This window comes from Ambystoma mexicanum, chromosome 1q, assembly GCF_040938575.1.
Source record: "Ambystoma mexicanum isolate Mex_15411 chromosome 1q, UKY_AmexF1_1, whole genome shotgun sequence".
In the NCBI taxonomy this organism is placed as follows: Eukaryota; Metazoa; Chordata; class Amphibia; order Caudata; family Ambystomatidae; genus Ambystoma; species Ambystoma mexicanum.
This window is the reverse complement of record NC_090922.1, coordinates 260,884,799-260,910,706: the sequence shown is the minus strand read 5'-3', so window position 1 is coordinate 260,910,706 and position 25,908 is coordinate 260,884,799. Positions and strand designations below refer to the sequence as shown.

At 48.2% G+C, this 25,908-nt stretch overlaps 1 protein-coding gene across 1 annotated transcript in view; it reads right to left on the bottom strand.

Annotated features, from left to right (window-relative positions):
• Positions 1-16,226: 16,226 nt before the first annotated feature.
• LOC138527304 (cytosolic phospholipase A2 gamma-like) overlaps positions 16,227-25,908 on the bottom strand; it is a 309,672-nt gene continuing 299,990 nt past the window's right edge. Inside the window, exon 4 of the mRNA XM_069638374.1 lies at positions 16,227-18,886. Coding sequence (XP_069494475.1) covers positions 18,723-18,886 — 164 coding nt within the window. The 3' untranslated portion in view covers positions 16,227-18,722. The remainder of the gene's footprint in view (positions 18,887-25,908) is intronic.

Here is a 25,908-nt window from a genome sequence, read left to right as displayed (position 1 = left end):
TTGCAGTAACCCCCAGACCTATGAAATCAGTTTTTGGAACGTACTACATCACACAACACACTTTCCCGGGTACTCCAGGTTCACATGTTACCAAGTATTTTACTGGATCCAGTGACGCAAATATGCGTGTTTGTACGTCTCCTAACTTGATGTCACAAAGGCTCCAGGTGTGATTTTATTTTGAACCTGACGTCAAGGTTGTGATGTGCTCGGAACAAAAATCTATGTTCATGTATATCTTTCAGACGTTGCAGTAAACCACTGAGCTTTGAAAGCAGATTTACATGTACTACATCACACACATTTCCAGAAATGGCCGCCAGTTTCACAAGTGACAGGCCTTCAACGGAGCCCTTCCCAATGACAACCCGAGCCCAGTCACGTGTGTTGTGTGCGTGTGTGTGTGTGTGATTGTGGGTTTTTAAACGATACATAGTATTTCATTTGTATTTAGCATCAACACGACACCAAACCATCCACCGGTATTCAACAAAGATCGCTGTACTCCTAGAGCTCTGCAGAATGTGCATGAACCCACGGAGCTAGGATACTAGTGTTTAATACATCAAGATACACAGAGGCTGATTCATGGAAAAGAGCACGTAAATACTGCAAGGGCCGCATGCTGAGAATGACACTGCGTGAGCCTCTGCGCAGAATAAAAAATGTGGGGCCCGCGTATTCATGACATTTTCTGCACAAAGTTACCGTATACGCAAGGTCACATGCAGAATTCCCCCGACACGGCACAACGCAAAGCAAAAAACAGCCAGTACAGCTACCTTTGCATGCTCCCCCGGGTGCGAATACACTCACAGGCCGATTCATGGAATTAATGTGCGCCGCGCAAGCGTGCGAATCGCAGCGCAAGCGCGAAAATCGCAGCGCAAGCGTGCGAAAGCCGCGCACATCGATTCATGGAAGTCCGTGCGCATGTAAATCCTGAGATGTGTTCTAAAATCTTGCGTGGCGCATGCGGGCGCACATGTCATCAAACGGTGTGCGATACGTGCCCAGCGAAAGCGCACATAGCGCGGAACACACAACAAAAGTGTGCTGAACACGGGGCGTAACACGCGGAATGGGGAACAACATGTGAAAATGTGGGCGTTACGGGGAAGTACAGGAGGTAAATGCGCGAAACGCCCACACGTGCGCCTACAACACATATTCATGGAATCGAACAGGGGAAACACATGCGCCAAAAAAGACGGGCTAATCCGGAAACACGTACGCCAGTAGAAAGCAGGCATATACGGCCCCGCGCAGCATAAAAGTGCGCGCAAACAACAAACAAGCTCAGACGCTACGATGAAGATACCATTCCTCGCAGGAGTGGTCGTGGAACACCGCAGGAGGAGGATAGCCAGGCCCAGAATTTTCACACCCAGGACCATACTTTTTGGGATGCCTGATGACCAGGTGTATGGGAGGTACAGGTTCCCACCACACATAATACTCGACCTGGTGAGTGAGTGGGAGGATGACCTCACATCACCCATCCTGTGCTCCCAAGCACTGAGCCCCTTGGAAAAGGTGCTCAATGTACTGCACTTCTTGGCCACTGGTTCATTTCAGCAGACAAGTGCCATAGTGGGGGGGTGTCACAGGCCACGTAGTCACGCTGCCTACACCAGGTGTTGTCCATCATGACTGCACGCTCTTCAGTCGGCAGGCACATATACATGCCCAGAACACCTGCAGAAAGGCAGGCCGCTGTCCAGGACTTTTATGGGGTGGCACACTTCCCCAAAGTGCTAGGTGCCATTGATTGCACCCATGTGGCTCTACGTCCTCCCATGGCAACTGAGCACATCTATAGAAACCGCAAGCACTGGCATTCCATCAACGTGCAGGTAGTATGTGATGCCAAGGGAATAATCACCTCAGTATATGCCAACTATCCAGGGTCCACCCATGACAGTTTCATTTTCAGAATGTCTAAACTGGGACCTAGAAGCTGGGCGGCATGGCTATACATGGCTGCCTGGTGAGTATAAACGCCTCTGCACATGCATGCATGTCAGATACTGAGTAATGTCACAACCGCACTAATGATACCCATCATCACCTCCCCAGCGGACAGTGCCTACCCTCTGAGCACCCACATGATGACGCCAATTCGGAACCCCACCACACCACCCGAGGTAAGATACAACACAGCCCATATTGCAACCCGGGGCATAGTGGAGCGCACATTTGGAGTGCTCAAGTCACGCTTTCGCTCCCTTGACCGCTCTGGTGGGCAGCTGCTATACATGCCCCCAGTAGTGTGCAGGATCATAGTGGCAGCATGTGTCCTGCACAACGTTGCAACCCGCGGGGCCTGCCGGTGGACATGGTGGTGCTCCCACATCCCCAACCACATGCACGGCCGTTGCGCATGGGAGGGGAAAGGGCACGTGGTGAGGGAGCCTGTACGCAGCTGGTGGCTAATTACTTCACCTAAAATCACACCCCTGTGGAGTGCACACAGCCCTGGCACATACCAGCTGACAATCAATGATGATGACATAAGGGACAGCCAACTGTCACAACCATACCAGCCTGAGATTGGTCACCTGGGAGTGTTATATTGTGTGCACCCCTACCTACTGAAAGACAACCAATGCTGTGTCACAAAAAGACACACATTTTTGCTGCATGAATGACTACCCCCTTGCAAAATACAACATGAAAATAGTGCCATGTCACCAAGCCCCTCCCCATCTCAGCTACCCAACACACCATCGCATGGCATGCAATGTGAAAGTAACCAAATGAATGCACAACACATGACACAAGTGTCAGAAAGTGCACAGTCCCAAATGGAAACAGGCCACAGACAATATGCTCCCAGTAATCAATAACAAACAGCACACATAAACAAATACTTACCAGCAACACAATACAGCAACACATGATGAAACAGTGGCAAAATATGACAGTACAAAATCAAAGTACTGCAAGTCTTACAACCTGAATAAGCCAGTACATCAACCCCTTCCAACTGCAGAGGGTTGCTGCCAGGCAAATGTGTCAGTGTACTGCAAAGGAGACAGCCTTGTGAAGACATGAAGAAGGTACCTGTGAATAAGGAGGAAGACATGGATGCACAAGCACATATCAATACACCATGCATTGTTCAATACAACAACAATCCCCACTAGGGATGTCCACACAGTTTTGACTACAGACTGCCCACACAGCTCATGGGAGCCCAATGTCACTGTGTAAATCACTGTCACTTGGTCACACCCTTTGCAAGCCCATGGAAAGGGGAAGCAGGAAGGGTGTGTGTGTCATGAAACCAAGCATCTAACCCAAAGACAGGACAAGCTTGCATGTGCCCAGCTGGAATACACAGTGGATGCCCACGGGAGCCACACAAGGCAACACACTGTAAAAAAAAATATATACAAAAATCAAAAATGGCCATGTGTGGACCAGGGGGGGAGGCTACCCAGGAGGTTCAAGGACAGGGTGCACACCAACACCCACCTGCATGGATGTTGTGGGAAAAAAGATACCTCCATGGGCTCATGGCCTGCACGGCTACGCCAATGTGGAAGAACTGCTGTTGCTCTCTTCACCCTCTGCTGCTACATCAGGAGGTGGTGGTGCCATGGGAGGCAGCCCACGCAAAGCCCTGGTATGGTCCTCCATCGTAGCAAGCATGCAGGTGTGGAAGGTCTGGTTCTGGAGGATGATAGTACGGAGATCCCCATGCCGCACCTCACGGGTTGCCTGCATTTCTGCATGCATGGCCTCACGTGATGCCCGGCTCTCCTCACTAGTTGCCTGCAGCTCAGCTGAGAGCGAACATGTGAGGTGCTCCAGCTGCTGTTCTGACCTCAAATTTCGGGAAGCCTCAAGTTCACCCAGAGTCTCCCTGAGGAAATGGAGTTCTAACCTCAGGGCTTCCCTGTGGCCCTGTGACTCTACAGATATGGCTTTGCACAGAGTCTCCAGTACCGCCGTCGATCCCTGTTGGACGCTGACATGTCTTCCCTGTGTGATTGGCAAATGGAGTCTGTTGCCTGCTGTTGTTGCTCCATCTGCCTTTCAGGGGGGAGAATGGAAGTGGCCACCCTCTCCATTGCCTGAGCCATCATTTCAACCAATGCTCCCTGTTGTGCTGCTAAACTGTACATGTAGTTTTCCCATCCAATATTGACTGGTGACGTATGGCACCACACCTGTTTGGGGGAAGGCAATCTGCACCTTGCTGTGCTGGCACTGCCTGAGGCTGCAGAACTGCATTCCCCCTCTGATCTGCTGGCCCAGGAACAGGATCAGATGTTGTGGAGTGGGACCCTGCATCTGTAACCGCCAAAGGCGGAGTTACCAACACTGACATCCCCATAGAGGGGCCTACCCCCGGTGCAGGTGGGTTGGACAGAACAGCATCCCTGCCAGAAACACTCACCTGCGACAGTACATAAGTCCCACTGTTCGATTCAGCACCTGAATCCAGAGACACCCGTGGACAGTATGGTCTGCAGGAGCATAGGGTTTTCACCCATCACCACACCACGTCCTCCACTTCTGCCTGGGCGTGGCTGAGATTCCTCCTGGGTCTGCACCATCTCCTCCACCTCAACAGCATCAAGTGCATCATCACCTGCAAAAACATGAAAGACAAAAAATGGAAACAGGCATGAGCACCATGGCACACACATAGGCCTGACAAGGCAGAGATCCAGTACATGAATAACACATGTCCCACACAACTATAACCCTGGCATGCATGCACTGTCAATGAGTTGGAAGGGGAGGCAAAAAGCAGACACTGAGATGTCCAAGATGGAAAATCAACACCTGTGCTGCATGCTGGATAGCACTGGCATCACAGAGTAGCCTGTGAGTGGCATGGGCAATCCACATAAATGACACATGCCAGCACACAGATGGCACGTAGCATAGCCATGGTACATTTGACAAGTACAGCCATATGTCAGTGAATGAGTACTGTCACCCATCCATGTGAGATGGACATGATGAGATGAAAAATTCAAAATATTGTGACAGAATACGCATGTGCCACACACTGCAACACATCCAGTGTGTAATAATACAGTGATGGTAGGCAGATGGATACATCAATGGTTGGTCACTTCAACATGACAGGAAACAACAATCATGTTCCACATTCAAACAGGCCCCAAGAATTAAAGTGAGCAGGCCCTTACTCAATCAGCCTGAATGGTCAAATCATTCCCATAACAAGGTAATAATTGTGGGCCAATGTGGGTTGTAATCTATGACAGAAGCATGTCACATATGTGGCATTAGGGCAGAAAAATGCATTGGAAAAATGGGAGGATTGAAACAATCAGGCTGAATGAACACTGAAAAATCAGAACAATGTTGTTGCAAGATGACAGTTCAAGGGCAACTGCAGTAATGTGGCGCTAATTGGCTACTGTGGTCAGAAGGGATACTGTCATACCCAAACCCAAGGCCGGTGAATAGTTTGGAGGAAGCACATGGGTGACCCATACCACTCAGGAGTACACACCCTCACCTGGCACTCTATCATTACACATCACCCAAGAAACATACACATGGATTACACACACTTGCATGGGCACTCACCGGACAATGCCTCATAATCTGGTAGGTCTCCCACGCCTTGGATCTGTTCCTCTGTGACAAAGGTTCCAGCTACAGACTCATGTTCGGTGAGTTGGTCGTCCTCTGCTGGAGACCCACGGCCAGTCACCAGAGTAGAGGCATGATTGGAAGCCAGCTTGTTCTTTGCTCTGTGTTTAAGGTCATTCCATCGCTTGTAGCAATCATCAGCTGTGCGCCTCACAAATCCAAGGGCACTAATGTGGTCCGCGATGGTCTGCCAGTGGGCCCTACGTTGAGCAGTCGTAGTCTTACTGCCTGCAGTCACCAACATTTCGCGGCTATGTGCCGACACATAGGCCACAAGTGCATCAAGTTCAGCGTCATTGAAGCTAGGCTTCCTTGACGTGCCGGAGTGTGTAGCCGTGTCTGGGGTCTCAGCCTGTAGTGCAAGAGCACCCTTCTTCTTCTTGGACGGTGGTGCAGATCCTGAGTGGCTTACGCCGCTCTGGTCAGTAGGGGCAGAAGCACAGGTGGACTGGGTACTGAAGCCTGTTAAGGCACAATGACCATAGGTCTTGGTGCAGGCATTGGCTGCAGGGTGATGTCGGCAGGGCCAACGTTGGTGTGATGGACCTGGACCAACACTGATACGGCTGGGAGACTCGGAGCTTGGGTGGATTGAGCTGCAGCTGCCCCTGCAGCCTCCCCATCCTAGTTACTTGGGGCAGCAGATGACATTGTTGCCCCAGATCTACGTGGCCTGATGACAGCAACTTTCACCGCCACACGTAGATTCGACTTGCTGACCTGGAAGTCAGCCTGGGAGTCATCCTGTGCCAGTTCAGGTGACAAAATGGGCCGGTCCAACAAGGGCTGAGCTGGGATGGTGTGAGCTACGTTTCCCACAACCATTGGGGGGGGCATAGGTGGCTCTAGGGGCACCCTGCAAATCCTGGCCACGTCCCCTACCGCGCCCACCATGCCCACCTTTTGGAGGTCGGCCACCTTTGCCTCGCTTACTGCTTGGTCGCCTCCCAACCATGGCACTGATGTTGTTGTGCGTATGGGAGTTGCAGTAAACAATTGTCCTGGGCAATTGGGGTGAAAGGGGTAGGGTACTAGATGGAATTCGTACCCTAGTGCTCTAGCAAGGCTGTATGTGACCCATGGGGGAAGATGACGGGTCACGCAATGCACAGTCACCCCAAAAACAAAAGTACACGTGCATGCAACCCCTTGTAGACCACGTGCATGGAAAAATGAACCCGCACTACGCTGTGGCACCCAGAAACACAAAAATAAGCGTACGCGTGTTACACGCAGCCTACAATGACCTCTGAAGGGGTACGCGACACACGGGGGCAACCACAGTTGGAAAATACATGCGTGACTCACCGTCTGCCTTGAAAAAGAACATGAAAAAGACACGCGTGAGCGCGTTGGCAACACCCATGCCAAAAGAAGAAAAGAACGCAGTCTGAGGAAACAGGGAGTACGAACTGGAAACGTTGTGAAGTAATCGCGTGTGAACCGACAAGAAGTACAAGAAACACCCGCTCGCTCTCCACAAAAAGCACAAACAAGGAAATAGCGTGATACTCGTACCTTTTAAGCCAGCCCACACGTGCAACGTCACTTACGCGCTTACACGCTAAGGCCCTTTCCTCCAATAGCACGTTGACGTGCAGTTTTCTCACGTGCTGATTCACAATGCACCTGTGTGGTGGGGAACGCCCGCGCGCGTAACGTCACTTATGCGCTTACGCGCTAAGGGCCTTTCCTCGGATTTCACGCTGACGTGCACTTTTTTCACATGCCAAATCACTCCGTATCAAGCTGGCCACGTGAAAACACAAGGAAGACCACGCTCCTGCCCAAAAGGCCATTTTCCTGCCCCCAAGAGCCCCGAGCACGCTCCCACCAGCCATCTGCTGCTGCCTGCCTGTTGCCCACGTGCCCTGCTATTTGGTGCCTGCACGTCAGCACCACAGCCAGTTCTACAAAAATGATCAGGTACTGATCATGACATACACACAAAAAAAAGTAAGAATCTCTGAACATAGACAGTCTTTTCTTTAAAGGAAATTGTATGATTAAAAAATACGAAGTCTATTCCAGATAGAAACCTTTTTTTGTGATTGATTAGTAAATTTTCTAGTAATTTTTTCTGTACTCCCTTTGTTTGTGTACATTATAGTCCTCAAAAGTCTATGAAATCTGACTGTTGAAAGTGATTTTGTCCTTGATTTGATTTTTTCAGGTTTTGAAAAAAAGCGTTTCTTCATGTATTTTATCAATTCTTGTTTCAAACTTTGTTTAACTCACTGTCTCTCTTTTTGAACATTCTATTTAAACATCTGATTGAATTTATTGGAATTGTACTCTTTATTTCTTGATATATTGTGTATATATTATCCCTTTTTTCATTAAAAATGGTCAATACTTTCCAAATTGTACTTTGGGTATTTCTTTACTGTTGACTCTTTATGAGCCCTCTTCGGAACATCACGTGCCAACAAGGAAGGACGGGAGAGGATCTGGGAGGACGCAGTGGTTGCCATCAATGCAGAGGGGGTGGCAACCCGTGAGATCACGCACGTCCGGAAGCACTGGGAAGACTTCAGGTCCAGGATCCTCTACAAGGCCCGGTGCCTCGCGGAGGGGGGCCAGGTCAGCATGAGCCACATCCAGATGAGAGCCCTGGAACGCGTAGACCCAGCGCTCCACGCCCAGATCCTTCGGAGGCAGACCCATCTGGAGTTGAGCAGTAAGTGGCCAAGCATTGCTGTGTGAGACAGGGCATGTTACAGTGTGCTGGTAGTCTGATACTTGCCTGTATATGTGACTTAGGCCATGTATGGTTGTGTGTGTGCAGGGACATCATGGTCATGCATGTGAGACCAGTAATGTGTGAACCACATGGATGGTGCATGTGTTCCAATGTTACATGGGGAGCTGTATGCGGAATGCACACGTGAATGATTGCCAGTCTCTGTTCTTGGACATGGGGGGGTGAGGGATGGGTGCTGCTCTCATGTACATGTATGGTGCACATGTGTGTGTGTCTGAGAAGTGTGTGTGTGACTTTGAAACGCCATGGATGCATGACACATGTCCGTGATGATGTGTAGATTCACTCATGCAGTGCGGTCACCGTTGTATCCACTGTGTCTATCCACTGTTTCTGTGGTGTACAGGCCATGATGCATGAACCTCCGGTGATGTGTGTGCATGGGATCAGTGTGAGCCTTGTTGCATGTGAGTTTGAAGGCAACATTTTGGTTAAAAGAGGCCCTTGTACATGGATGCGGATGTTGTTTGCAGGCGCTGTGCCTGTTTGTGCATGTGTGTTGCGTGCATTCACCCATGTGTTGTGGAGGGACAGGATGGAAGTGACATCTGACAGTGCCACTCATGTGTTATTGCTTCCTGTCTAGGGGAATATTGTACTGTACCGTGATGCTTGTGTTCTATGTCTCCCTCTATGCAGCGTCAAGTGAAGAAGAGGGCGGAGACGGTGCTGTGGAGTCAAGCGGCAGGGATGCCTCCACCGGGCGGCGACGCAAGGCCCAGCCACCCTCCCAGGAATTGCCATTATCCGGGAGCGAGGGGACTGGTGCCGCGTCAGCCACTACGGCTGTAGCAGAAGGGCCAGATGAGCCCCCACGGGGGCTTGCAATGGCAGAAGACGGTGCAGAGACATCCAGGTTGGTGGTCTCCACAGAGGAGGAGGAGCCCGCTACTGAGCCGCACATGGGGCCTGGTGGGGTAGTAGCACTGGTGCAAGTGGTGCAGTCCAGGTCCAGGGTCAGGAGGCAGCACAGATCACCCTGGAGGGGCCTGTGCATGTCGCTGTCCTTGACCCTGTGACTGCACCACCATGCACCAGCAGGGATGCCCCGTCCCAGACCCGTCCGCAGGTAGGGGGGGGAGTGCCACGTCATCTGCCTCTCCACTACCTGCAGACGAGGGGTCCACGACCGTATGGGCTCCGTCCTGGTTGGTGTCGCGTTGCGCACGCGTGACATTCGTGATGATGTGCGTGCTTCCTGGGCAGAGCACACACGCCATCACGAACAGCAGCATCGCGACGTGGCACTGTTGGGAGGGGCCCTGGTCGGTGGGTTCCTACATGTGTCGCGCACTCTGTCGGACCTCTCCTCCTCTGTGGAGACTATGTGCCAGTTGTTCTCCCTGCCGTCTTCCGGCCCAGATTCCACCAGAGCCCCCTGTGGACCTGGCCTGACCAACACAGCCAGCTTGGTGGAGATCCCATCCCTGCCACAGTCGGGAGTCGGCGGTCCAGCAGGGGTGGACACCACAACAACTGGAGACCAGCTGATGGAGGATGTGCAGGCATCATCGGACAGGACACATGGACAGCAGCAGCAGGCTCTATGTGGGAGCAATGATGGCTCGGGGCCATCGACATCAAAGGGGCAGGCATCGGCCAGAGGGCGGGAGGACCCTGGAATGGGTGTGTCTTCCTTGTGGCTGCGGTTGGGCTGGCGTATAGATACGGAGCAGCGGCTCACAATAGTCAGGGTGGAGAACTCCATGCGGAGGGCACTGAGGCGGGCCAAGTGCCTCGAGGCCATTCGCAGGGAGTTGGAGTCCAACATGGCATCATCCCTGCGAACCCTCGGGCCATGGAAGAGGACCGCCTCCAGGACATCGAGCAGGAGTTCGATGATGCCCTGGCCCGGGACATCGGAAAGTGAGCCGTCGGACTAGCCTGCCACCATTGTAAATAGTTTTTAGTGTTAGGTTTCCTTTTCATTTTTATTTATTTTGGGGTGATTGAACTATGCCCCACACTTTTGTATATAGTTCTTTTCTTAGGTAGTTTTTTAGATAGGTTACATTTTTTTCATTGGGCTCATGGACCCTTTCAAAATTGATTGTACATAGTTGGACTTTGGATTTACGTGTGCATTTTATTTGGATTTCACCATGGGGCAATGGATTTTTAATTTTATGTTTCCTTTGGATTTGTTTTTGTGGACAATGATTTTGGACCATTTTTCCTTCAGGATTTATTTGGATTGCATCTACATTTCATTTTTCAAATTTTTGGACATGCATTTCATTTCATGTTTGTTTGATTTTTTTCCCTTTCATTTCATTACATTAATTTTGTTAATAATACATTTTGATATTTTAATTTCATGTGTGGGATTCGCTCATTGGGTTCATGCATGTGCAATTGTGGTTTTACACAATCTATGGCAAACAGTGTGTGTGTGTGACGGACATGTGTTGATGTACATGGTTGACTTTTGATTTGTGTCCTGACATTGGCATGTCAGTGTGGGGTGGATTGGTGAAATCATTGCATGTCAAAACTGGGGTGGCGTGCAGTGGTATTTTGTTGCACATGAGGGCCATGATTGTGCAGCTTCCTTTCGTGTTGCAAGGGGACATGAGTCAGACCCTGACCCTCACTGCTGGGTGGGTGGGGGTGCTGGGGACCTGAGTCGGGGCCTGATGGCAGGTGCCCGTCAATGCTTGGTGGGTGAGGGTGCTGGGGGACATGAGTCAGGGCCTGAGCCTCACTGATGGGGCTGGGGGTGCTGCAGGACCTGAGTCGGGGCCTGCTGGCAGGTGACCCTCACTGCTGGGTGGGTGGGGGTGCTGGGGGACATGAGTCGGGGCCTGACCCTCACTGCTGGGTGGGTGGGGGTGCTGTGGGACCCGAGTCAGGGCCTGACCCTCACTGATGGGGGGTGGGGGTGCTGGGGGACCTGAGTCAGGGCCTGCTGGCAGGTGACCCTTACTGCTGGGTGGGGGTCTTGGGGGACATGAGTCGGGCCCTGACCCTCACTGCTGGGTGGGGGTGCTGGGGGACATGAGTCGGGCTCTGACCCTCACTGCTGGGTGGGTGGGGGTGCTGGGGGACATGAGTCAGGGCCTGAGCCTCACTGATTGGGGGTGGGGGTTCTGGGGGACATGAGTCGGGCCCTGACCCTCAATGCTGGGTGGGTGGGGGTACTGGGGGACCTGAGTCAGGGCCTTCTGGCAGGTGCCCGTCAATGCTGGGTGGGTGGGGGTGCTGGGGGACATGAGTCAGGGCCTGAGCCTCACTGATGGGGGTGGGGGTGCTGGGGGAAATGAGTCAGGGCCTGCTGGCAGGTAACCCTCACTGCTGGGTGGGTGGGGGTGCTGGGGGACATGAGTCAGGGCCTGAGCCTCACTGATGGGGGGTGGGGTGCTGGGGGACATGAGTCGGGCCCTGACCCTCAATGCTGGGTGGGTGGGGGTGCTGGGAAACATGAGTCAGGGCCTGAGTTTCACTGCTGGGGGGTGGGGGTGCTGGGGGACATGAGTCGGGGCCTGCTGGCAGGTGATCCTCACTGCTGGGTGGGTGAAGTGCTGGGGGACATGAGTCAGGGCCTGAGCCTCACTGATGGGGGGTGGGGGTGCTGAGGGACCTGAGTCGGGGCCTGCTGGCAGGTGACCCTCACTGCTGGGTGGGTGGGGGTTCTGGGGGACATGAGTCAGGGCCTGAGCCTCACTGATGGGGGGTGGGGGTGCTGGGGGATATGAGTCGGGGCCTGCTGGCAGGCGCCCGTCAATGCTGGGTGGGTGGGGGTGCTGGGGGACATGAGTCGGTGCCTGAGCCTCACTGCTGGGTGGGTGGGGGTTCTGGGGGACATGACCAGGAGTGCAGGGTAGTCCATTTTGGTGTGGGCTGCCTGCATGGGCCATGGAGGGGGTAGAGGGCACACCTGGGAGGACCCACACTGCCAATTCATGTGTGAAACTTCCCGCGCACCCCCAAAATACACGTACCCCGCTCGCACAGGGCCAATCGTGTGTGAAACTTCCCGCACACCCCAGTAATACACGTACCCCGCTCGCACAGGCCCAATCGCGTGTGAAACTTCCTGCGCACCCCAGTAATACACGTACCCCGCTCGCACAGGCCCAATTGAGTGTGAAACTTCCCGCGCATCCCCGTAATACACGTACCCCGCTTGCACAGGCCCAATCGCGTGTTAATCTTCCCGTGCACCCCAGTAATACTTATATAATACTCGTACCCCTCTCGCACAGGGTCAATCGCGTGTGAAACTTCCCGCGCACCCCAGTAATACACGTACCCCACTCGCACAGGCCCAATCGCGTGTGAAACTCCCTGCGCACTCCAGTAATACACGTACCCCGCTCGCACAGGGCCAATCACGTCTGAAACTCCCCGCGCACCCCCGTAATACACGTACCCCGCTCGCACAGGCCCAATCGCGTGTGAAACTTCCAGCACACACCCCTAATACACGTACCCCGCTCGCACAGGGCCAATCGCGTGTGAATCTTCCCGTGTACCTCCGAAATACACGTACCCTGCTCGCACATGGCCAATCGCATGTGAATCTTCCCACGCACCCCCGAAATACACGTACCCTGCTCGCACAGGGCCAATCGCGTGTGAAACTTCCTGCGCACCCCAGTAATACATGTACCTCGCTCGCACAGGCCCAATCACGTGTGAAACTTCCCACGCACCCCCGGAAGACACGTACCCCACTCGCACAGGCCCAATCACGTGTGAATCTTCCTGCGTACCCCCAAAATACACGCACCCCGCTCGCACAGGGCCAATCTCCGTGTGAATCTTCCCGCATACCCCCGAAATACACGTACCCCGCTCGCACAGGCCCACGTGTGAATCTTCCCGCGTACCCCCGGAATACACGTACCCCGCTCGCACAAGCCCAATCGCGTGTGATTCTCCCCGCGCAGGAGTGTATGTGTATTCGGAGGGGTGCGCGGGGAGTTTTACAGGCGTTTTCGTGGTTGGGGGCCTGTGTGCTGGTCCACTGGCCTGAGTGCCGTGTACGGGATTTGTGCGCTGTGCATGGCGCATGGGGAGGGTTTGGGGGTGTAACTGGTGCTTCTGCAGGGTCGCTGCACCACTCTGCGCCATGGCTGCTAATGGATGTTAAAATCCATGAATACGCTGTGCGCGGAAATGGATTTTGGCGCACGCGGCTGGCGCAGACTGTCGCACGCGCACACTGTGCACCAGCCGCATGCACCACTTGTGCGCTGAATTCTATGAATTACCCCCTCAATCTTCAAACAGTGCTAGGGGTCCCCCACAAGCAGGCCTGCGTGTCGAGGACCCTACGCAGGGTCCCCATAACTGTTACTGGCATTCCGACAACATGCGCACAATGTGTCATAACTCGGGTGAAACTCAGAAAATCTGTGAGAGAACCCCCGTAAACGTTCCTTCTTCACTGCGTACAAGAACACCCAAGTCTGATCGGGTCCCCGGCTGCGTACACCCACCCCTATATCCGACATGCCAACCCCGCCTTCATGCTACGATTGCTATGCACAAGTGTATCTATGCCTGCCTTCGGGTGGTGAAGACATGGAGGGATTTGCTTGAGAATTTCGCAGGCGGGACGTTGCTCGGTCACAGTCATGAATACGCTTTGTTGTGCGCATTAGTGGGCATGGTATGGACTGCCTACGGCCCATCCCTCGTTACGTCCACATTTTTCCTTGTTCTTCCTCATTTTTCGAGTTCTGCCCCCTTCTCCGCCCTCTGCGCAGGCCTCGCCCACGCTCTGCATGGTGTCTTGTGTAAGGCACTCAACCGCTCGCAGAGATGTGCCGAGCTTGCGCAAAGTTCATGCGAGTTAGGAAAAAGCAGTAGATTCCATAAATCGACAAACGGGTTTCACACACAGAATGGCGGGCAAATCCATGATTTTCCTCGCAAATAATTCCATAAATTGGGCCTACAATGTACATTGCTAAAACTGGTGCTTACCTTCCTGCTCTATGATGTTTGGAAAGAAGGCTGTAAACTGCAGGTTATGCACATATCTCTGCAGCACTGGTACATTAACCTTGTTTTTCCGTAACACCTCTTTCCCTTGACGCTCCTCTTTTCCCTCGTTCTGCACAAAGCCACTTCTCAATGCACATGAAAAAAATAAAAACTCATAGCTTTTCCAATGATTATTTATGATGGCCATGCACATGTATGTGATTTTTCAGGAGGAAGCTTGCATTGTGGTAGGGAGGAAGGTAGTAAATTATTGAATAAACACGTCTGATCCATTTTATAACTGTCCCTGAAAACCAAACTATCAGACATTTAGCAATATTTTGCTTTATTTGTGCACCTCATATTTTCTTACAATGTCCACCTTACTCAATGACACTCGATCACCCCAAAGTAGGACTATTTACAACTTTCAAAATAAGGGTGATATGCAGAGACCTCTTAAATGGAGTGCAGTTGGGGCCCAGGCTCGGCCCCTAGCAGACAGCCCCACATGGCTGTCTGTTGCAAGGTTTGACAGTGCACATTTTTGGCAAAACTATAAAAAAAGCTTGATAGTGTTTAATGTGCTGCTGAGGCTCTCTGCCTGCTGCCTGGCTGTTTTGACAAATATGGTCTAATTTGACCAATTAACCCTGTAATGCGTTCTGTGTTCACTGTAGTACATGCAGTTTGTGCGTTCACTATAGCACCATTTGTGTAGTGTTTGTTTCTTCCTTTGGGGATTATATTGATCACATGCAATAACCAAAGTTGCAATCCACATTGAAGAGTTTGAGTGCCACAATGGTTCAGAAGATAGTCCAGTGTGTTGAGCACTTGCTACATAGTTCTCTGTATATATGTCAGATCACAGTTCCAGATCCTGGCAGGGTATATTTAGCCTTTCCCCTCTGTCTGAGGTTGATACACTTCAGTTTATAGCTTGATAGTAACAACTATCATTCTGGAAAAAATATACCTGGACCCGAAAGTTCTAGTTATACAAACTAATATAGCATCAGTATGGTTCAGGTAAAGAGCTCAGTGCCCCCAAACAAGTGTTGTGAAAACTGGGCAGCAAACCCAATGATGAGCATTATGTTTTAGTCTGGACAGGTGATTTGGTAGTCACATTTGAAAAGTGGAACGGTTCATATTACGGATTCCCCACTGAACAATACAGCGATCTTGAACGGATCCTCTTATCTTATTGCATAGTAGTGTGCTGTCTAGGATACCAAAATAATACCTTCTTACATTCAGTCTATTTTGTAGTCCATTGTGTGTGAGTGGAAGGGTTCCTAGAGAGGAGAGAACTGACAAAATGTCCCAAGCCTCTGGAGGCAAGAATATTTTCAACTCTGATTATTTGACACAAAAGAGGGTTTGCTTTATTCTAAAATTTCAAATTTTCTTGTTCACATTGTGAATAACAAATCTGCAGGTGAACCTATCAAACAGCTTTTTTTGTTTGGTGTATTTAAATGTTTCAAATACAGTAGTCAAAGACAGATGAGACCTTTTAGGATCACATTAATTAGCATTCTGGTACTTGTAGAGTTCTATTATGGAACACATAAAGCTGCACACATTCTTCTACTGCATCACATGTTTCTTTATGGGCTATTTTTCTAAATAGCGTCATGCTGGTTTATTATGTGCTTCGTGTATTTTCCAAGTCAGGTCCACAAGACAGCATTTATTACTAGTTCATCAAAGTGAAACATTCACAAATATTTTCACCTTGTGTTATGTCAGGAACTGGGAAATCAAATTCCAGGTTGATCACTTATCCAATGTGTGTGATTCTGGGCAACTCATATAATCTCGTAGTGTTTAACCTGTCAACATTGCCAGCCCCTAAATATTTCAAAATGATCTGCTCTTAAAAGGGATTAATCTATATTTATTTACTGGCTGACTCTTGCTCATACGCTTTGTATGAAATCGTTCTCTCTTTTGCGCTTTTCTTTTAGATGTATTGTATTGTGTTGAAAGTTCTATGAACAACTAGTGCACATTAAATTAAATTGAAAAAAGAAGTGGTCAATTTCTCAGGGTATATTCTTCAAACAATCATCAATCAAGTCTCGTCTTATATGTATTAATAGTTATTCATACATGTGTATAAACCTTTATTTGAAATAAAATTAATACGCAACAATCAACAATGCTAACAACATATTGGATAGATTAAAGCCACACCATTACAATTGTAAAAGCAAAAATTAGAATAAAATAAACAGTCAAACTTAGATTAGATTGCGGAAGCATCAATCATGAATCTGTTTAGAATGTAAAAACCTATGTGCAGAATTATAGTCATGATTGCAATATAAGTTATTAATATTCTAAAATACATGGCACAGCTCAGATCGATACGATAAAAGTCTTCACATAAGCAGTGTCACTCAAAGCTAGCTCAACGCTGATCCACCCCTTTCAACAGTCGGGTTGTGGTAAGACATGCACGTTGTATCTTCTTCACAACAAAGTAGACAAAATTTGGATTTTGCATTCATTTACACAGGCTCATTTCCTGGCCGACCCCACAGACACCCGATAATTTAAATAACGGTTTTAAATATCTTAATCTCAGGTCCTTGTATTAGACGCAAAACAGCATAAAGCGGACAACGGATTCCTCTCCCAATTTGCATAGGGGGCATAAACTTGCTCTGTTAGGCTTCCAGGTGCTCCTGAACTTGGCCACGCTTAAAGAATGAAACCTACATTTTACATAAAGTGCTTGTGCAAGTGGTGGAACAATAAAATCCAGATATTCTTCATATCCAAATTCAGGTTTACCTTTCAGGTAGATTATCCCTGTTGTAAGCTGGAGACAAGCAGCCATGGCCGCCTCCTTAATAATGACCTTAGAACCCGGACATAATGCATGCAGGTTTTTCGAATAAGACGTAAGGCCCAGATCCGCCAAGCATCTCTTAATTTTTTGGAACCATGGAAGCGATCTACCGCCCTCCAGAGACATGACATGCTTGAGAGACTCTCTATATCTTTCTAACCCCGGTGCGCACCAGCTCCGCGCCCAATACAGCACTGGTTTTAATGTCATTTCTTCGGTTACGGGTCTGATGTCCATCTTCAAATGGAGCGTGGCACTGGTGTACTTTGAGGCAGGAGTAATAACATTTTTGGGAAAATATTTTCGATGGTGGTATTAATAGTGAACATTGGCATATTTCACAACCAAAGGTAATTTGTTTCTTGGGTCACACATGAACAACCACTTGAAAAACATGCACCCGCCCTTATAGTCTTGATCTGCTATCGGATACGTACATCTTCCCGGTAACTTTTACCGTTATTGCTATTAATTGTATGGTGTGTGTCTTCCGTTTCTTAAAATCTTGCTCCTGTAGTTATACTTGAACATGTGTGCTATGCTGATCTGTGTTCTGCATATGTGTACTTTTCTCATCGTTTCTAGTCCCCACCATGTATTTATGCTAGAGCGAGTACACCTAGCTCATGGCTCCCAGTATGTGTCCTGTATCGACACTAGGGACATGCATTTTCCTCGTTGCTTCCAGAATCGTAGCTCAAAACATAATCTCTGGCATATGGTCCTTCCTCGTGCTGTTCTGTCTCTCAGCTGGAGTATGTGCACCATTGCCCTGTGTCCTGCATCTATACTTCAGCATCTGCACCTTCCTGGGGACTGCTATTCTTAAAATGTGTCCTGTATCTCTGCTAGAATTCCGATACCCTTATCGTGGACGGCTTATGTTGCTCTGGAATTGCAACTTATTTATTATCCCATTTCGAGCATGGATGAAGGGGTCAAGGGATCTTCAAAGGAGTTCACATGTTTTTTTTCAAATCGCTGCCCGAGCATCGTATTAAGCGATGGATTGTGATTGAGACAAAGAGGCGTTCACGGTGGCTCAACAAAAGATACCTTGGTCCCTTCATGTTTGTGTATCCGTATCCCAAAGATGTCTGTGCCCTGGGCTCTAGAGTCCCTTACAATGGCGTGCATGCACTCAAAGTAAGAGAACTGAAACATTTGCTGTATGATTTAGAAGTTCTTTGGATGACTATGAATTTGAGCTGTTCAGAAGTTCTCCTTGCAATAGGCCATAACAGGAAGTGCACTCTAAATGCTTTTGCATACTCAAACCATTCCAAATATTAGGCTTCTGTTTATTAATAAAAGTAAAGCTCACTACAAAAATAGGATTTGTAACTGAGATGACCCGAAATGGGTATTTTTTTTTAAATGCAAAGGGAAGCAGGTGGAGTGAGATCTGGAAAAAGCGAAGCACATAGAACTACGGTATCATGATAAACGATCTGCTTGTGTAAAGATCCAATGTCGTTTGATGGTCGATGACCAGAATCTGATGTCTCTTGAGCTTTATGGTTCTTTGTGTTTATTGAATGCTTCAATAATCATGTCCCTAATTTCAGTGACATGGTTTCTGATGTTTTGTGTTGCATATCCCATGAGAGCTTCAAGTTGTCCTCTTGTATACTGTGTATTAGTGATTAGATACTCAGCCATGAGAACCTTATATAAATCTGTGAACATGAAAAAGAAAGAAAACGTGTTAGGATTAAGACATAATTGAATCGATTCAAATTGTAGATTCGGGGAAAGTTACAAGAAACGTGTGTAAACAGCAGTGCTGCCCGCATCAATGTGTGTACCCTGAGAACTGTTCACATAGCACATGTACCAATAGAAGCTGATCCCCATTAGCCCCTCCCACAAGGGCTCCCAGGTCAAGCAGAACCAGACCAACTTAACAAGCCAATTCTAAGCAGAAGAGTCATAGAGGATAAAACGTGGGCATCAGGGAATTTGGATCCTGGATAACTCACCAATGCATCCTGCATACCCCAGAAAAACTTTGTAAATTGTCCTTGTCAAAGGAGTTTTTGATGTATCACTTGGATTTCACTGGAGCTCCTCCCGCTCTCCAGTTCAAAGGAGGGTCTAGACCCTCTGTTACCAATGTGTGCGATCAGACAATGACAACCCTGCCAAGATTTTTGCATACACTCTAATCCTAAAGGAAAATCCTCTGCTCTAGACTAATCTCTGACACTTTAAATAGTTGAAATAATAAGGGAGAGTAATGCATTATCACAATTAAATTCAAAGTCCTACTGATGACGGAAAAAAAATCTTCAAAACGGCTAAATCTGCGGACTGCTTTCATGAAGGAATGCTGGTGCGATATATCCAATCGCATAGGAAGCAATCCTTATTTATTCCTAGATTCTTCGATCTGGTTCAACCCTGCATTGAAATCACAAAGGAAAGTGCTATTCTGGCCTGCGTGGTTTCTGGCGGGAATCTAGTACATAAAGGATCTGTTTGAAGGTGACGAATGGATCCCATTTGCACAATTGCACCACACGTTGAATATGACTGATTGCACTTATGCGGATATAGAAATTTGAAGAGCATTATCGCCTTGAGTATAGATCCGTCACAGTTGGTGACTCAGAGTATAGCTTGGTCAGCTTTGGAAACCTGCAAACGTGCATCTCATCCTGCGGCCACTATGTATGGATTTCTGAAAGCTTTTTGTAAGGGAGATACGGAGTTGGTGACTGTTTGGGCCAGAGAGCTGGGTGAAGTGATTAATCAGAGTTACTGGCTACGGTGCTGTGGTAATGTGCGGCTGATGAGCACGGACTGGGGCCTAAGGGCATGGCAAACCAAGCTCCTTTATAGGACTTATTGGACGCTGGTACGCATGTTTAAAAGACATCTTTTGGAGGGCGACTTATGTTGGAAGTGCAAACAAGCAATGGGCACTCTCAGTCACCTGGTTTGGTTCTGTCAAAAAACTAAAACATTCTGGGAGGGGGTCTGTGAAAGATTGGGTTTAGTGTTATGTTGTACCGTTCCACTGGCTGCAACTCTTTTGGTGCTTGGAGACGTGTCTGTTAGAGGATCTTCAATTTTGTAAAAAAATATGGCTCCTCCGAGCTTGTATGCTGGCAAAAAAGATGATTTTAAGTTCCTGGAAATCGTCTGCCCTTTCTGCACCGATGATTGGGTGGAAGCGTTGCTCACGGTATCCACCTACGAAAGGGCTATGTACAAACAAACAGGGGATTCTGATACATTTCTGGACATATGGGGGACTTTCTTGATGCCTACGGTTAATGTGTCTGGATCAGTGCATATAATAAACGGTTCTTTCATAAATCTATGTTATTTGCAAGATATGTTGATCTGTTCCTGGTGACTTTATAGGCCATTGTTATTCTGACCAAAACAATTGGCTTGTTGAGGATTGTTTTATGATTATCCATCAATTGCACAGTTGATATGACTTATTTTTTCTTTATGATGTTCTTATTTTCCTCTTACTAGGTTCTTACTTTATTGTTAAGTACATTTAAGCATGTTCATTTTTGGTTACCAATTTTGTGAATTCATCTGTAATCCTCTTGTGAATGTGTGAACCCTTATTGTCATGTTTTGTTATGATAAAATACAATTTGACTAACAAGAAAAACATGGATGACAAGGTGACATTTACGCTGCAGAACAAAAGACATACACAATTACGTGTATGGAGCCAATAAGTGAACCACAGATCCATGCAATGCTACAGGAATTCCATGTGTAATCAAAAAACCTATGAATGCAAGCTGCACCTTATAATTAAACAGTAGACCTATGTACAGATGAATGCATCTGATGTGTAAATATCAGAGCCTTCTATTTATTTTATTTATTTATTTTTTCATTTAAAAAGCACACGAAATCCGAAGGCATCGAGGCGCTGTTACAGAGACCAGTTACGTGCAGACACATAGCAGTTACTGTTACATGCAGATCAATTACCAGTTAAATGCAGAACAGTATTGACCTGGAGGGACCTTATGTAGGCTCCCTAATTAAGAAAACAGCCAGGTTTTGAGAGCTCTTCGGAAGACCCAGTAGGAAGGGCCTAGCGTTGATCTAGAAATGTCATTAAAGCAACAAACATTGTGTGTTAGGGACTGGGTGACGAAAGTCAACTTGATAATTGTGTTTTAAGATTAGCAATAATGACAAATGTCATTTTTTTGGAAAAAGAGGCTATCCAATAGTCCAAATGTTGATTGTGAAAGATCATTAAGGCTACAAAGATGCCACATTTGGATAAAGCCATTTAAACAAATAAAAATGCAGGCTACCAAATGTTGATTGGCACTATCATTAAGGCTACAAAGGTGGCGAATTTGGTTAAAGTAATTTTTTAAAAAGTGTAGGGCTTCCAAATGTTGATTGGTATTATCATTAATGCCACAAAGGTGGTGCATTTGGTTAACGTGACTTATGTCACAGTACTTTATAGAAAAAGGAGCCCAAACATGTTTATTATTGTGTGTGTATGTTTTCTAGGAGAAACGTCATCCTGGGAAAAAAAAGTACACAACACGTATATTAGGAATGTTTGTTAAGCATTGCAGAGTTGGAATTTGAACTGTAGTAAATAGTGCATTATGATGATAGGATATGATATGGCATTTGTAACGCGCCTATACACAAGTGTTGGGAGGATGTCCTTACTATTGGGCAAGAAGGGGGTCAGTTAAGCAATTAGTTTGTGATGGTGGTATTGGGGCCCCAGTTCTCCAAAGGGGTATCCCAATAGGAAGTGTGATAAGCATTCTGTGATGCTATGTGTGTCACGTTAGTTCAAGGGATTTTCACTTAAATATTTCAGTAAAAGAGGTGGAAAATAACACCAGTAAGTGCATACAAGCATTTAGATGGTGTATGCTGCTGCAGTGCTTATTGTTCCCATTTGATACTGCAAGTAGATTGACATGCGTCAGTGCATGCACGCATGTATATGGTGCATGCTACTGTAATATGTTCATCTCCTTAATGTGACTTCCATTTATTTGGTTAGTCAGGTTGTGTGTATGCTGAGAGGCTGGTGTTGGTGTTATTTGTGACCTCCAGAGAATATTGGTCCTGATTGTGAGTGTTCTCTCTCCTGTCATTTAGTATGTATGGGTCACCTGTCTATGTGGTCCCTGTTCTCTGTATCGGGTGGGGGTGTTTGTTCTTTCAGTTCCATCAGTCCCTCACCTCTTACTAGATAGCAGTGCGTCTGGTGTGCTTTTGCTCTCCGTATTTCTCGGAGTTCATTATGATCACTCAGGCTTCTTTCTGGTTGATAAGAGGTGTGTGGTATCCTGCCCTTCATCCCTTTCTCTTTTGTCTGTGTACATTTTTGTTGTGTAAGAAAGGGAGGTGTGTATTATCTTGTTTCCCTTCCCAGTGTGTGTTAACCTTGTTGCAGTGATGTCATGAGTGAGTGATGGAATGAATGCCTATCATGGAAGGTTCCATCCAATAGGTTCCAGCAGCTACAGTTGGAGATAGCTACCTGGGTAGTGGGGACCGGTATTTTGTGTACCTAAGATCTAATAAAGGAACCTACTTCTACCTACATGAGCCTGCAGACTTTGCATTACTGCATAGAGTGTGGTATTATTTAGAAATAATGTGGTTGTGGGTGGTGGTGGAGGTGGTTCCTGTGAGAATAGAATACACAACGAGAAGTTGGGCAGCTGAGTTTCCGCAGGCTGGCCCAAGCAATAGGCTCTAATAGGAAATAAGGGAAGCCATATATAAAACTCTGAGTGCCCAAATTGCCCTTCCTCTGGCCAATTCCATGTTGGTTCAAGTGTGGCGCTTCACACTAGTGACCGTTCATTCCAACATGGGTCTGCCATGACCTCTGCATGAAGGTGGTCCTGCGTGGAGAACCTGTGTGCCTCCCACCATGTCACATAAACTCATTGTAAAGGAGTTGTGTCAGGGTAAATTCATATGGAAGATTTACAAAGTTAACCGTAGCAAAGGGGGTTGTACATTTGCCTCTTCACAGAGCTGCCTGTAGTGCCTCCCTAGCACCATACAAGATCTGCAGCCAATCACCTCTATGACTGTCTGGCAATGAGTAACCATATTGTCTGGAGGGTTGCGCAGAGCAATGCCAGAGGTTCAGATTGATTAAACACCCTCCAGCCATCACCTCTTTCATTTTGCTTTAGTCACGGCGAGTGGGACGGTCAGATGTGGGTCCTGTGCATGGTTGGGAGTAGAGACTCAAGCTCAGCTACACCTCACTGTTAATGCCCAATTAGTCTGAAACATGTCTGAGGTTGCTTGTAGTCTTGTGTAGAAAGTATATGACCAAGCAGTTTGGGCTGGACTGCCCCTTTTGGGGTGGGACCAAGCCTGATTTGCACATGGTATGTCCCCTTTCTGTTATGGCTTGGCAGGTGAAGAACTATGGTCTGGAACGTTCAGAGGAATGCCAGTGATTCAGAATGATTTAAAACCTTCACACCATCACCTCTTTTATTTTCCTTAAGTCACCTTGAGTAGGACAGGTATGCCCAGATGTGGGTGTTGTGCCTGCTGGATCCAGGGACAAAATCTACACTTCACTGATGATGCCGGATAATGTTTGGAGTTGCTTGTGGTCTCATGCAGATGAGATGTGACCAAACGATTTGGGCTGGACCACTCCTTTTGGGGTGGGACCAAGCCTGTGTTGCATATTGTCTTTCCTCTTTCTGTAATGGCTTGGCAGGTGAAGAATGATGGTCTGTATGGTTGCTCAGAGCAATGCCAGAGGTTCAGGTTGATTTAAAACCTTCCAAGTCATCACCCCTTTTCTTTTGCTTTAGTCATCATGAGTGGGACTGATACGCCCAGACATGGGTCCCATTCATTGCTGGGCGTAGGGACTTAAGCTACACCTCACTGATGATGCCCAATTAGGCTGACACATGTCTGAGGTTGCGTGTTGTCTTGTGCAGAAGGGATGTGACCAAGCTGGGGCTAAGCCTAATTTGCATATGGTCTTTCCCCTGTCTGTAATTGCTTGGCAGCAAAGAACAATGACCAAGAGTGTTGCTCAGAGGAATGCCAGAAGTTCAGATTGGTTCAAAACCTTCCAGCCATCATCTCTTTTATTTTGCTTTAGTCGCCCTGAGTTGGACGGGTATGCCCAGATGTGGGAACGGTGCACGGTGCATAATGCGTCTATAGACACAAGCTACACTTCAATGATGATGCTCAATGAGGATAGATCATGTCTGGGTTTGCTTGTGATCTTGTGCAGAAGGGATGTGACCAAGCATTCTGGGCTGGAATGGGATTGGGACCAAGCCTGAGATGCATATGGTCTTTGCCCTTACTGTAATGTTGTAACGCTCACCTGATTCCCACGGAGGCGCCGGTCTTGGCAGGATGGTGTCTGACTCGAAAAGTGAAGTGCAGGACTCGATTGGCTTCCGGGGCTGAGCCTCTTCGCACTGTGTGTCTAACTCGAAGAGTGAGACATCTGCAGGTGAAAGAATATGGGGTTAATGATCTGGGGTTGTCGGGTATCGCTCTCTCTTTCCCTTCCTCGCTTTTCCGTGGAGCCCCAAGGTCAACGTGCTCACCTTAGATAGGTGAATGCTAGACTCTCCATTTGCGTCTGATGCAGGGTGCCGTTGCCAGTTCCTTCACTGGGTGAAACGTAGGCCTCTTGACATCAGAGGATTGCTACCGTCGTTAACTGCACGAACGGTGAGTTTCAGGACACCTTTTAAGTCCTTACAGTCTTTAGGTGCGTGGGCACGTTAATATGGAACAGGGCTCTGTATAATGCTTTTTCTATTTGTCTTGCAGGGCTCTTGAGGTAGAAGATGGTGTAAAGAAAGCTGAAGTTCGAGCCAGAGTCTTGGAATGAAGCGCTTGGAAATGCGTAAGTAAATGCCAGTTGCCTGCTTTTCAAAAGCTCTCTAACTGTCTCTTTTCCCTTGCAGCTGTGAGTTCGGGTGTTGAAGAGACGCTGGAAAACGCCGGAGTATTTGCAGGCGCCCTATTGTGGCGGGCGCGATGGCGCGTAAGTAAAATACCTTTCTAATGTCTCTTCTTTTGTCTTTCAGGTGCAGGATTGCAGCGTTGAAGAAAACCGGAATTCGCGGAGTGCCGGTAAGTAATTCCACACAGGAATAACTATGCTTTTGTCTTCACAGGCGGAGGAGCACCGTGAATAGATGGTAGCTGCCGATGGATCAGGTGAGGAAAGCGCTGCGCGTGAAGGTTGCCGTGCTAACCTGTTGTTTCTTGTCTTTGCAGGTGCTACTGAAGGCTGGACAGGAATGGTAAGCGTTTGTTCTTGCAGGTTCAGGATCGGAAAGAAGAAAACTGGAACAGACACGGTGAGCGTTCTGCTGCAGATGCAGAATAACGCGAAGCACGTTTCATCAATCGGGTGTGGTTTAAATAGCCTTGGAGTGATGAGGTGTCTTCCTCCACGGCCTCGCCTAGGTAAGAAAAGAGTTCCTGTTCCAGAAGAGTTCCAGTGTTGTATCCAGGGAGTGGAGCTTGCCCCACCCAGGTAAGAAAGTAGTCCCGGCTCACAGAGGATTCCTATGTTGCTGGTAAGTAAGCAGCATGGTCTGCTGCAGGTAAGTCCACCCAAGCATCTTCATACAAATTATGAGCCCGGCGCTTCCAGTGCCGGGACCTGTGACTTTGATGAGCCTGGTGCCACCGGCGCCAGGACAAGGTC